General features: G+C 44.0%; 2 protein-coding genes across 3 annotated transcripts; both read right to left on the bottom strand.

Annotated features, from left to right (window-relative positions):
• Nucleotides 1-30: 30 nt before the first annotated feature.
• LOC102715858 lies at nt 31-6,079 on the bottom strand. 2 transcript variants are annotated; one of them, XM_040524171.1, is made up of 6 exons: nt 4,183-4,816; nt 3,976-4,073; nt 3,607-3,714; nt 1,609-3,513; nt 1,033-1,222; nt 31-940 (listed from the first exon to the last, which is right to left on the bottom strand). In XM_040524171.1, exons 1-6 carry the CDS (start codon nt 4,259-4,261, stop codon nt 345-347), a joined length of 2,976 nt encoding a protein of 991 aa, XP_040380105.1. In that variant the 5' UTR covers nt 4,262-4,816; the 3' UTR covers nt 31-344. The 2 variants fall into 2 exon arrangements, with proteins under 2 accessions (XP_040380105.1, XP_040380106.1); XM_040524172.1 differs by lacking the exons at nt 3,976-4,073; nt 4,183-4,816 and adding an exon at nt 5,846-6,079.
• Nucleotides 6,080-11,183: 5,104 nt separating this feature from the next.
• Nucleotides 11,184-12,986, bottom strand: LOC102715584 (putative F-box protein At2g02030). Its single transcript, XM_006654861.3, has one exon. It carries the CDS (start codon nt 12,752-12,754, stop codon nt 11,270-11,272), a length of 1,485 nt encoding a protein of 494 aa, XP_006654924.3. The 5' UTR covers nt 12,755-12,986; the 3' UTR covers nt 11,184-11,269.
• Nucleotides 12,987-14,116: the final 1,130 nt, after the last annotated feature.

Below are 14,116 nucleotides of genomic sequence, written 5' to 3'. Positions count from 1 at the left end.
ACTTATTGAAATTGATCAAATGGTGAGTGAATCATGCATGCAGATTAGATATTGGAAAGTTTGGCGTCAGTATACATGCAGCTCACACTAGATTAGTGTTAACTGGGAGTACAATTAATACAGGTTACCGTAGGATTCATGTCATACTACGCTCCATATCAAGACCAAACAAATGGAGGCCCCAAATATTACATGGTAAACCATCTTGCAAACCAGTGATTTGCAACAGGTTATGTACATTGTTTGATCCAATATATATTCTAGAATAGTGCCATATCTTACATTGGTAAAACCATATTGCAAACCAGTAATTTGCAACAGTTTTATCTGATAGAAAGGCAGCTCTATTGTGACAGGAATTCAGCTACAGATTCTTCTACAATATAGTTATGTAGCATTTTGACAATATCTGCTCCTATTGCTTCAACTTCAGAATGATGGTCCAATGGCAAAGCTTCGACACAATCAAAAGAAAAGGGCTCATGGCTCCTCCTTAGGAGCACTGTTTGCCAAACATTTTCAGCTAACTTTCTTGGATCCATTTCAGACCAACACTTTGTCATGATATTTGTCTGCAAATTGTTGCCCACAGAAGTCATATCAGCTAAGATAGAGTTTATGAGATCAAACAAAAGTCTCCTGTCTGATTTTGACCATAAAAGCAGTTTGTTGTACTTGTTCTCAAGCCATAAAAACACATTTGAGCTCACTTGCCAATCTTCTGGGTAGAATAGGAAATCGGACGCAGCAGCAAGCATATCATTTGTATAAGTAAAGTCCCTGTCGTCCTCATCCTTGAAAACAGGTAATTGTTCTTCCATCACCTGATGTTTAAAGATATCTGTATCGCTGCACTCGTCACCTGAAAGCATGTAGATATCATCTCCATAGGTATCATCCTGGCCATCCATCTTCAGCATCTTAAGTTGCAACCTGAGTTCTGCATTTATGGCAATAGACAGACAAGAATACCATATCAACAATGGAAAATATCGGAGTGCAGAAAATTAGAGTTAATTTTAATAAACATACCTTGAATGCCATCACTGACGCCTTTAAAGATTCCAGAATATGCAGTCTCATGTTCACAAATTTGTTGCAATGAAGCAGTTGTATTTGAGCATTTGCGATGATCTAAGCTTACAATATGAGAATAATGTATTCCTTGAGACTCAACTTCAGCTATGTCAATCTCCACTGATTGGCTTCTCCCCTCATGGTCCTGGAGCCAAATGTAATTATTTTTATGATGAGAATTAAACAAAAATTGACACAAATCTATGTTACTATGTATATATCTTATCGTATCATACTACAAGAACGTAAGATAATGCATTTATTAGCCCATAAGCTGCAGGAGAAAAATAGAAGTCCAGTAGACATTCAGCCCCTAGAAGTATGAAATGATAGCTCTGTGCCAACCCACAACTTACCCACTACTGTCCCACACCTGGCAAAGTGGGGATCAATTTTTTATGTCAATTTCCTTAAACTCATTTTCTACTTATAGGGATTCAGTTAATTTTCATGTTGACTGTTTGCATCTGTTCACAAGTTAACAAGGAAAACAATATGAAGTTTCATAAAACAAATATTCTTGTGGCATACCTTCAACACTATGTTATCCTGATTATGGACATCTTCTTCTGTCTCTAGTAATGGTGGTGTTACTTTCAGCTCTGTCCAACCCATATTTTCTTTGGAAATTTCTAAATCGTCATCTAGAGCAGTAGAAACAGATGTTTGGTGTTCTCCATTACTCATAACATCACCAGGATATTCATTATGTGTGTTTCTTGCCCGAGACAAATCAGAAATGCATATGCTATGTCTTGCTTTTTCTGAAGTTACATGAATCTCTTTCACAGGTAGCATGTTTTCCTTTCCTGCATGGAAGATAGCTCTCCCATTATTGTGCTTTGTTTTTCTAAATGGTGTTCTATTCCTGACATGTTCACTTCCAGATTCATCAGTGGGTGCATTCAATAAATCTTTCAGGATGGGCAGGTTACAAGTTGGTGCAGATTGTTTCCTACCCGGTAATTTTGCACTGTTGGTAGCTGATGTAGGGAGAGATTTAGATCTAGAAAAATTCCTCGATGTGCCAGCTCTTGAATCATCTTTACAGTAAATACTTGTTTTCCAACCATCCTTACTACTAATACCAACTGGGCAGGCTGGTGCCTTTTGCACATTATCATGATTGTAGTTTGTTTCTGATGAAATCTTGTGAGTGGTTACTTTTTCTGCATCTTTATCAGTCATCTCAAGCATTTCCCCTAATGTTATGGTATCTTTAGGCATTGAAATCTCTGTATCAGATTGACTGGCCTTCTGCCATCGTTCCGAGAGGTGCTTTTTGGCCTTTCTGCAGACTGATGATCCAACAGAATGATTGGGTGGGAAGATGGATATGTTGTCTTCAAAAGAATTAGGAGTGTCTTTTGCCCTTTCACTGCCAGTTGCAAACTGACTAGCTTTCTCAGATGGTTTCCTTCTTCTGGAACCTATTTTAGGGGTTTCTTTTGCACCATTCTGTCCAGGTGTGCCTCCTTTTAGTTCTAAAACTTGATCATTGTTAAGTGGCAAAGAGTGAATGACTTGATGCCCATACATACAATGCTGTTGGGGCCTTGAACAGTTGTGAGTGCTCATTTGACCAAAATGCGATGTTTCTCCACTTGATAGGACAGGTGTAAAACTTTTCCTCTGAAGATTTGGTTTCAGGACAACAATTTGGGAACGACGACTTGAACCTTTACTCTTGCTCACTTTTGGTGCCAAAGGATCCAATGGCACAGCATAATTTTCTTTGAGATGAATACTAGGATTAAGATTCTCTAACTCCTTTACTACATCAAAAAACCTGCCACTTTCAACTGCCATGCTACAGTGATTGTCTTGCTCAAACAACTTGGTGTCAGCAGTTTCCCGTTTAAAAGGAGGGCACTGCAATGCACTATGACCAAAGATGTGCCCTGAGAATCCTGGCAATGCACCACTGTTCTCCTGAAGAATTTCAAGGAAAACATCTTTTTTGGGGTACAGTATCTCAAGTGCTTCACAAAATTCCTTAGAATTCCTACGAACTTCATCAGTGGAAAGGCGCTTTGCATCCAAGAATTTCTGCCTCACAAATTCCAGATCATCCTTGTCACTCCTGGGGCATGACTCCTCCTTCCCTGACTGCAACCCAATGCACATCTCCTTGTTTTCCATCTCTGTGACCTCGAAAACATCCTTGAGTTCAGGGAGATCATCAGCCCTGCTGCTACATGGCTGGTCCTCAGAAGAAGCATCATAGACTTGATCAACTCCAGATAGCTGCCTCTGCATACTGCACTGGATGTCACTTTGCCATCTGTCAATAGCTTTCTTGGGCCGAGGCACAGTGTCAAGCCCCATTAGCCTAGCAACAATACCAGGTGCACAATGTGTGAACTCCACCTGTTCTGGTCCCTCCTTGGCAGATGGCGTCTTTGCAGGAACCAGATTTCTTTTGCTAGAGAAACCCTGCAAAACACAGAGAAGGCATCAGTTAGGGGCTCAACAAGCAACGATTTTTCCAGCAGTAATGCACTTGTGGACGGTGGGGGAAGTCTTTACCTGTCTGGAATCATTTTTCCCTGATGGATCGTCTTGCCCTCCATGTGCTTCTGCAGGCAGCATCGATTTCTTGGCTCTTTTAGACCCCCGTTTGAATTCAAAGGTGAACTGTTGCAATCGAGTACACATTGGGATAGTGAGGACTCACGGTGAATCATAGCAACAGTTTGGGCTTTTTTTTTTTTTGAAAAAGAAACTGAATCTTTAGAATGAAGTTTTGAACTTTGAGGAAACAGAGGTAGCCACAACACATGCAAATCAAAGCATACACCAACCAAAATACTCGCTCGCAGAAATGGCAATCTAACATGCAGTAAAATGGGAAGGCGAACTTAATGGAAAGAAGATGCAGCTAGAGGCGGCGCTTACAGAGGTCTCCTCCATGGACGACACCACCGGATCCCGATCCTCCCTACTAGCCGGCACGTCCTCGGGCTCCGGAGCGGCGGCGGTGGCCGTGCGAGCCGCTGAATCGCACATGGCAAAGCGAGAACCTTACATGTTTTTCTGATTTTTGCACCGGAAGAGAAACGGAAGCGAGGAGCACGAAAAAAAATCAACGGAAGCACCGCTCACCTCGGCGCGACGGTGCAGGAGAAGAAGAAGATGGCGGCCTCGGGCGGCGGTGCTTCGAGCCAGCGCCGCCGCGCAGCATGCTTTTCCCCCTCGCGGCTTCGCCTGCGCACGGCAGGGCTCTCTCTCTCTCTCTCTCTCTCTCTCTCTGCTTCTCCTCTGCTCCACGGCGACGAGAAGAGAGAAGAGAGGAGGAGCGATTCAAAGTTCAAACTGGTGGCGGGGCGGGACCCGCATGGTGGGGGCGGCGGGCTTTTGTCACGCGGGGTGAGCAGACCCGAGTCGCTGCGGTGGGCCATAGAAGAAGCTTGGGCATGTTGTCAGTGACAGTGGAGGGATGGGCTTCGTGCGTAAAAGAGAGGTGAGCACGAGGAGGCGCGAAAGCCCATGCGTTGGGCCCACCCCCTCTCACGGCTCGACAGGCCCCACCAAAGAAAAGCCTGCCTACTATACGGGTACTATACACTGGAGTACACAATAGAATACTGGAGTACACCTGGTAAAATTAATAATAATAATATTTTTTTATGTTCAAATTTGCCCTCGAAAATCGTTCTATAAAGTTTAAGGGTGAGATTTTTTTTCCCAAAAATAAGCTGAACCAATTTGTTCCAAAAAAATCATTATCACATGATTAATATGTTTTTTTAAAAAAATGTTATAGAAAAGATGTTTTAAAACCACAGCGTCCATATGTCAAGTTTGAAATAATTAATATGTAATTATTTATGCGCCAATGATTTAGTAATAACTTGTTTTGTGTTATCAAATTGGTTCAAACTGTTTTTTCTGCCTAGAAGAACTCGCCCTAAGAACATCCTACTTAGATAAATTATACTAGTATATTATAAGTTAAATATAAGTTAATGGGAAGTATGAAGGGAATTTTTTTTTAAAAAAAACTAGAGTTATCTCTCTCGTACAATAATTAGCTCTATACATACTTCCAATAAAATGCACTAAATGTATAGGTGAGAAAAAGATACAGGGGATACTAATTAGAGGTAATTTTATAGTCAATATAATTATATATATATATATTGACTCTGATAAATACGTTGACTCTGATATAAACTTAATCTATCAAGGCTACAGCAAATCCACATGTATTCAGTCTAACAGGGTCCCTGATCATTGAGGGCTTGTTTGGATGCAAGGGAAAAAAACCCAGGAAAGAAATCCCGCAGAGGGATTTTTCCGTGCACCTCCTAATCCCTCTCCACCTCCCGGAAAACCATTTCCCTAAGGAGAATTTTCCCTGCCACCATTTGGGAGTGACGGGGTGTTGATCTGGGTTAATTTGGAGAGGCAAACTACTGAACGTTAGGCTCAGTAGCGTGCAGCAGCAAAAATAACGTTCAACAGCATACTACCCTCCCAAAGATGGCTACTATCATAACAAACAGTATAAAAATGTCTATACAAATATGCAAAAACCATAATTATGGACTAAAAACGACATAATTCAGAACAAAATGCCAAAAAAAAATGGGTGAAAATCAGGAAAATTAAAAAAGCTTCAAAGGGGTCAATAAATTTCAGGGAAATATATAAAACATTATAGATACAAGCATCGATGCAATTCATGCAATAATTGAACTGAGGTACCATTTCAAGCATTTTTCCAAATTAATCTAAGGTAAGCATTACATCCACAGATGCTTACCAGAATGCGGCGGCGGAAGCAGCAGAACGAACGATGGCGGCGCCCTTGCTCTGCTTTGTTTGCTCGCGCGGGAGAGGAGGAAGAGGCTGGGGATCAGCTGCTGCTCTCGCCGGGGGAGGGGGCACGGCGGCGGCGGCCAGGGAGGAGGTGCAGCGGCGCCGGCGATTTCTCACAGGAAAGGGAAGGCGGCTGCGTCGCGAGCGGAGGGGAATTTTTCCTGACGTCCGGAGGCGTGGGTTCTTTCCCCCCAGATCCCGCGTGGATCAGGCTGGGAATATCTCCGCTCGTGGGCTTCCAAACACACAAAAAATTTGGCCCTTGATAATTTCCCCCATGGGCTGTCTATCCCGGGAATAGGCCGGGATCCCACCGGGTTCCCGGCCTGCCAAATGAGGCCTCAGCGATGTCAACCATTTACAACAAGTCAACAACGTGTCTCTAGATATTGTTACCTGCTACGTAGTACATCTGTCCCATATAACCTTATTTTTCGTTTTTTCATGTCTAACATTTGACCATTCATCTTATTTGAATTTTTTTTACGATTAATATTTTTATTGTTACTAGATGATAAAATATGAATAGTACTTTATACGTGACTAATTTTTTTTAAAAAATAAGGTTATTATAGGACGGAGGAATTTTTCGTTTTTTCATGTCTAACATTTAACCATTCGTCTTATTTGAATTTTTTTTACGATTAATATTTTTATTGTTACTAGATGATAAAATATAAATAGTACTTTATACGTGACTAATTTTTTAAAAAAATAAGGTTATTATAGGACGGAGGAAGTACGTATGCCCAAGGCGTGACGTCTCGTTAATGGTGCCTAAGGCTGAGTTTGTTTGCAGTAACAAAAGGAGGACAAACTACCATCGTGGTTCTCAAATTACCGAACAACGTATTCTTTTTAAAGAAAAGTTATATTCAAACAGTGCTTTAAAAACATATTAATCTATTTTTACAATAGCTAATAGTACATGATTTATTATTCAACAGTGTGTAAAATAATCAACAGTGATATTACCTCGTTGATATAATCTTCTAATTCTTCTATTTTGCACACTCTTGAACTCACCCTAACAACTGGGCCCCCAATGGGCTCTTATGCAGAAGAGAATTTGGGCCCTCGGCCTTTTCCTGCCACGGGGCCCACGAAGAAGACGACCGTCCACTCCGGTATTAGATTAGACGGGGAAAGAACGAAAGCGCATAAAATCGAACGCTCTCTTCTTTTTTTTTTTTTTTCTCCCGCATCTCTCACGCTCTGCAGCATGCAATGGAGCATGGCCCCGCCGCCGACGAGGTCTCCTCGGCAGCTCCGACCATCTCTCCGTGCTCACACACCTCCGTTCCCGCTGGCTCCGGTGGCATTCCTCCGCCGCCTCCCTCCGACGGCGCCGCCCTCGCGCCGACTACTCCCGCCTTCCGCGTGGTTGGCTGCGATGCGCTCCTGGTAAGTTATTTCTTCTTCGTCACCATCCTCTTCCTGATCTTCCTCTTCCCCGTTTCTTGCTTTCTTGGCTCTTCTTCTTCCTCCTCCTCCTCCTTTCTTGGATTCTTGAATTCTTCCGTTCCTGATCCTCGTCTCCTCTTCCACCAGAGAGCATCCATTTCGACCCGGTGGTTTCTATTCGGGGACGCCCACGAGCCTTATTGCCCGGCGCTTCTCGCTGCCTGCTGCGCGGTGGCACTCGACGACACCCGCCCGGACGGCTTCTCCATCGCCGGCCCTGGCTTGGAAGCCTTTGCCGTGAGCAGCGACGTGGGTCTAGGCCTATCTTTGGCGACTCCGGACGGTGAGATTCTTTGGTGCTCATTCTTGAGCACCGCCGACGATGACGCCCCGGACACCGTCGCCCGCGTGCCCCCATTGCCCGCCGGTCCCTACCTCGTCCACAGCACTAGGAGATGCGGTCGTTGGCGCGTGTTCGTCCGCACCGCCTCCTCCGACGACGCCTCTCTCGCGCCACCCAGTTCACCCACCGCCGGCATACACGTGTACGCGATCGGCCGGGGCTCTCGACTTGACTTGGCCAAGTCGTTGCAAGGTCTGATCGAGACCACCGACGACGGCAGCTACAGCGACCGGTACGAGCGCGTCTTCGTGCAGTCGGGACATGCCTGGGCAGGCTATTGGCGTACCTCGGTGCACGTCGGCGGCACAGCGACGGCCTCGTCGAGCGCTCCATGTTCTACTGTGGTATGATTTCATTTCACATCCTTTTTCTTACATGTGAAACTGTTCTCGTGTCTCTATTAACTAATCAACGGAAGAATTAGGATTGTTTTGTGCATCGCGACACACTCGCCGGCGGGAGGAGACCAGTCGCCGGCGTCATACGGAGGCACTCGTTATCGTCATCCCAACCAGCAGCCGCAGGGAGCCAGCATCGGCGGAGGAACAGGTGGGACCAGCCGCCGCCGCCGCCCCGCTGCTCAGGCTGCGACACCACCGACGGCGTGAGGTGGGTGATGACGTGTTGCCTCCGGCTGCTGTGCGTCGGCTGCACGGAGGTCAACCCGTGCGGGTGCCCGGAGTGGCAGAACCGCCGCGGGTTCGCCGTCCCGGTACTGCCTCTGCTCCCGGTACCCGAGGATTGCGTGGTGGAGGGCGCCATGACGCCGCCACGGCCAGTGTGGCAAATGTTCTACGCCAGGCGCACCGGGCCGTCGGAGGTCTACCACGCGTTCTTCCGGGTGCAGGACGTCGTCCACCGCAACGACGCCGTGCTGTGGCAGCTCTACATATACGACATGGACGACGACGAGGAGGAGGAGGGTCGCCGGCGCCGCTGGCGGCGGTTCCACTGTGAGATAGTGGACGTCCGTTCTGGTAGCGCGATTGTGATCAGCTTCAGCTTCCCTCCATGAGCCGGCAGGATACAGATTTTGAGTGCTTGGTGCAACGGTTCAGGCATCAGCGCCGTCGTCATTAGTTCATTCATGGATTTTAGTTCGTTCTCTTCTCTCTGTGTACTTTTGTCAAATGGTTTTCTTCCATGAGTGACTGACTACCTTACTGTAAAAATTACTTTCATCCTCACACTGAATGTAGTCTCCGGGCCCCTTTCTATGTAGGAGGATTAGCAACCCAGAGATTATGATCATAATAAAAGCAATGTGCATGGATCAAATGGAATGAAACCTGAACAATATTATCATGATTCAGTATGGGCGATATCTCAATTCTGAAGTGCCATCTAGCGATGGTAGTGTTAGTTTCTGCTCTGTACACCACATCTTTTCTTGACAACTTTGTAAATCATCATCTAGAGCAGTAGACCAGATGTTTGGTGGTCTGATCCCCATTACTACTCATAAGTCATAACAGTACTTTGGCTGTATTTTTTTACTGGATAGATGAATGATTATCTAATTTTTTATAGCTATTGAAAGTTATAAACGGTTACTATTAAAAAAAGTTATAAACGATAAAATTAACTACTACAAGGTTGAAAATCTATTCTATAAATACAAGATAATGAACTTCTATTGGGTGATTGTTTGGCTTTTTCAGCAAAAAATCTAAACGACATATTTTATAATGAAAAATAATTTATAAATAAAAGGTTTATATATGTGTTCTTAGTGATCTAAAAGCCAAGACTAAAAAAATAAACTATAATAAAAAAAATCGAAATCAACTATAATTTAAGGTTAAAAATTTAAATTTTGGCTAATAAGCATGAGTAGAAATGAAAAGACGGACTGCTAGTCACTTGACAACATATACTCTCTCGGCTTTTTTTTTTTATTTAACGATGTTGACTTTCAGCTTATCTTTTCACTTTTACTTATGCTTATAAGTCAGAATTTGAATTTTAAATCTTAAATTTGGAGTAGATTTTGAGGTTTTTTATCGTAGTTTATTATTTAGTCTTATCGCTAAGAAAACATATATAAAAGTTTTATTTACAAATTATTATTTATTTGCAAATATAGCGTTTGGCACATAATCACCCCCTTTTAGATTTATGTTTGACCATCGGTTTTATTCAAAAAATATATAAATTGTTAATTATTTTGTTATAATTTAATTTATCACTAAATTAGCTTTAAGAATAACTTATAATCTTACATATTTGCAAAAAAGTTAAATAAGAAAAATGATCAAACATACATCCAAAATTCTGTTAAATAAACAAACGGACGGAGTACTGGATATCATCTCCACGTTGTCATCTTGATCATGCATCTTCAGCATCTTATGTTGTCACCTGAATTCTGCATTTATGGGAATAGTTAGACAATGGAGTAATATTGGAGTGCAGAAAAAAGAGTAAGTTTTGATAGTACCTTGAGACTTGAGTATAGTAGTTTAATAGATGCAATCACACATCTAATATGTCTAGACGGCGTCTAGACGCAAGACGTCGCGCAAACATCAAGTTTAGGCCCAGTCACAACTCTAGACATTAATTGTGTCTAGACATTTGTAGACAATCAGAAATTGTATAGACGAGGGTTCTAGACAAGCACGAGACGTGTTTAGATGATCTAAAATGTGTCTAGAGATGCGTCTGGATGATGTATGAATTTTGGCGCAGTGAGTACGAGATCTTTTCCATAGTGCTTGAGTTAACGTAAAAATATTAAAAGTCCTTATTAGCCTACAATTAGCCACTATATTTAATCAAGTTATCATGAGCCAGCAATTATTGGTTTATTCTTTACTTATTTAGATTGCTTTTATGTTTATCACTTCTGATGAGACTGATGTTATCATTTATCATGTATTTTTATGTATATATTCAGAGCTCACATCATCTAGACAGTGCGTAATTGTCCGATACGTCCAATACATCTAAACGTTAACTAGACTATCTAGACGCTATACATTGTCTTGTGGTCTAATTTCATCATGTGTCTAGAAAAAAAAACATGGAATAGACGTCACAGTTGACTTTTTGCATACGTTTGATCATTTGTCCTAATTCAAACATTTTGTGAAAACATAGGAAAATGTAAGTTACAAATAATATATATTTAGTAATAAATCTAATCACAATAAAATAAATAATAATTAAGGAATTTTGTAGTAAGACAAATGATCAAACCGTGTGTTAAAAATTCGGCAGCGGCATCGAAGGTCATACAAGCGCTACAAAAGAGCGCAAGTTACAACGTCAGCGTGTGGTGATGTGCAATCGAGAGGCGATTGTCAAACGATATATTTGTAAATGAAAAATAATTTATAATAAAATTTTTTATATGCATATTCTTATCAATCAAAAAGTCAAGACTAAAAATAAACTTCGGCGAAAAACCTAGAATCAACTTTAAATTTAAGGTTGAAAATTTAAAATTTGGTTTATAAGTGTAAGCAGAAAAGATAAAGGTTGAAAATATGGGATGTGTCTATGTATTTCTATTTTTCATTCTAAATACAGAAACATGAATAATAAAGCCACATTTATTTACATATTTAAGTGAGGCGGTCCCAGCTCGGCTAAATGCTTGAAGAAGACCGTCATCTTGCCGTCGTCGTCGTACTTGATGTCAGCGGGCACCTCTCGCTTGGCGACCACGTTGTCGCATCGACCAAGCTTTACGTCCAGCCTCCTCTCGCCGCCGGCGCCATGGCGAACGTCGGCGATACGTTCCTCGTGGAGGCCGACGCCGAGCAGCAGGCGAGCCGTGAGGGCGTCGTCCGGCACGTCGACGAACTCCTGCATGCGGAACACGCGCTCGACGGTGTTGCTCTCGGCGTCGTAGGCGAACACCTTGTGCCGCCCCGTGGCGAGCAGGACCTTGCCTCCGGCGGCGCTGCACAGCGGGACGACGACGCGCTCCTCCCCGAGCTCGTCGCTCACCTGCTGGGGCAGGCTCCGCAGGTTGATGGAGCAGCGCACCGACCACGACGCCGACGCCGACGAGCGGCCGCTCCATGTGAAGAGCGCGTAGACGTCGCCGAAGAGGCGGTTGTCAACGACGGCGCACAGCAAGCCGTCGAGGTTGGCGAGGTGGCACATCATGGTAGACAGCCCCGTCGGCACGTGCACCCACCCGAACTGCTCGGCGCCGACGGAGAAGGACAGTATGCGATGAGTCGGCTCTTCGCGGCGGCCGGCTGGCTGGAGCAGCCAGTAGAGGTACCCGTCGACGAACACCGGAGGCAACGCCGGGACGAAGTTGGCCGCGCACGCCGGCACTCGCCCGACGCAGGGGCGCCACCCGCCCGGCGCCCTCCCCGGGGTATACACCTCGCAGGTGTGATCCCAGTTGCGTTTCTTGAAGAGCCTGACCACCTTGTGCTCGCCGGTCGCCGTGTCGAAGCCAAGTCCGGTGGTGGAGAGCTCGAAGGGGGACCAGGGCGGCCGCGCCGGGAAATAAGACGTGCGGCCGCAGGGCAACCTCAACAGCAGCCCGTCTAAAACTTCGGCCCGCTGGCATGGCGGGAGAACGACGTGATCGCCGGTGGACAGGTTGAGGAGGTAGTACTCCGGCGCACGGGTGTTGAAGATGAGCGTGAGGCCTCTGCACGGCGTCGGCGACATCACGGTGCGGTTTGCGCTGATGTAGTCGATGGTGAGGAGCTCGCGGGCGGCGGTCGGCGCCTCCCCGTCGCGAAGCGAGCAGGCGTAGAAGGAGGTGGAGATGCCTTTGCCGGCGCCTGGAGCGAAGAAGAGCAGCTCCGGCTGGCGCGCGGCGGCGGCGGCTCTGGCGCTGTGCGCCCGGACGAAGTGGTCGGAGGTGAGGGCGGCGTTCCACTCCCGGCAGACGGCGCGGAGGCGGACGGCGGCGGCGATAGGGAGGCGCGTCAGGACCTCGTCGACGAGCAGATCGCCGTCCAGGCGCGGCTGGCCGTACGACGGTGACCGCCGTAAACGCTTGGGTTTTGGCGGGGAAGACGCCATGTTGATTTGATTACTGCATACGTGCAGCATCAAGCAAGTACGCATCTATTTTTTTATCGAGAGAGAGAGAGCTCGCAGGCCTTAACCGATTCGGACATTCAAAAACGGCGATCTTGTTGGATTCGGAATACAAATACATGGGATTCAATTGAACCCCACAGCTCCTTGGGAACCCCAAAAAAAAGCAGCTATTAGTTTTCCTTAAAGTTATTAAAGGCAAATTAAGCTCGATCTAGAAGGGAACCTATCTAGAGATTATTATGCGAAGTCTAGGAGAGAAAAAGAAAAAAAAAAGAAAGAAAGAGGATTTGGCTGGGTAATTTACCCTTGCTTGGCTTTTAAGCCTTTTCTCTAAAAATATGGCTGCGTAACATTTATAGCGAGAGGAGACAAGATGGGAAAAAGACATTAGGAGAAATTTGCTACTACTCCCAAGTCGCAACAAAGCCAAGCCGGTAAGATATTTTGTGCAGGATAGGCATGATTAACGTCGAGCCACCGCATCCCATCGATGGTGTGGTGGTACCAGGTTAATGGTGTGTGCTGACAACCGCACAACGTGCTACCAGCACAGCACAGTAGGTGCACCAATCAATGGTCCATGGATGGTTTCTTTTTCAGTATCATTATTATAATCAACACGTGTTTTCTATTTGATGGTGACCCTTTCATTCACCGATAGGAATTTGAGATGATTGGGATGTTTTAGCCTTACCATGTGCGTGCATTCTCTCGGAGTATGTATGCTACTCTCTCTCCGTAAAAAAACAAATTCTCCGGTTTCCGTGTCGAACGTTTGACCATTCGTTTTATTTGAAAAAGATTTAAGAAATTAGAAAAAAATTAATCACACGTAAAGTATTATTCATGATTTATCATCTAATAAAAACAAAAATATCAATCGTAAAATTTTTTTTAATAAGATGAAGAGTCAAAAATTGATTTACTTTTGGACGGAGGGAGTACGTTAGAGCTCAGCTATTGCTTGTGATGAAACCTCGGAACCACGACACAGACTTAAACCAAATTATTTAAAGTAGATTTCACAAAACTTCAATCAAATTATCACAAAAATACATATTTAAGTGTGTATATCCCATAACTACGTATTTAATATTTTTTTTTAATAAAACGATAATCAAATGGTCGCATCACAACACTACATATCTAAGGCATTGTATCCAAAATTGCAAATTTAACACCAATTTAATTATAAGAGTATAACTTTTTAAATTAAATTTGTAGTTTATGAGAAAATTAGTCCTATATAGTTCTATGTTATATAACCTTAAATGTATATTTTTATGATAATTTAATTAAAACATATGTTTCGTAAAATTTACTCAATCTATTAAGAGCAGATACAATAGTAGACTACAAGTCAGCTATAAACATATTTTAAACAGG

The sequence above is a fragment of the Oryza brachyantha genome, chromosome 5 (assembly GCF_000231095.2).
Source record: "Oryza brachyantha chromosome 5, ObraRS2, whole genome shotgun sequence".
NCBI classification, from domain to species: domain Eukaryota; kingdom Viridiplantae; phylum Streptophyta; class Magnoliopsida; order Poales; family Poaceae; genus Oryza; species Oryza brachyantha.
The sequence above is the reverse complement of the archived record's forward strand: the minus strand, read 5'-3'. Positions and strand labels throughout refer to the sequence as shown.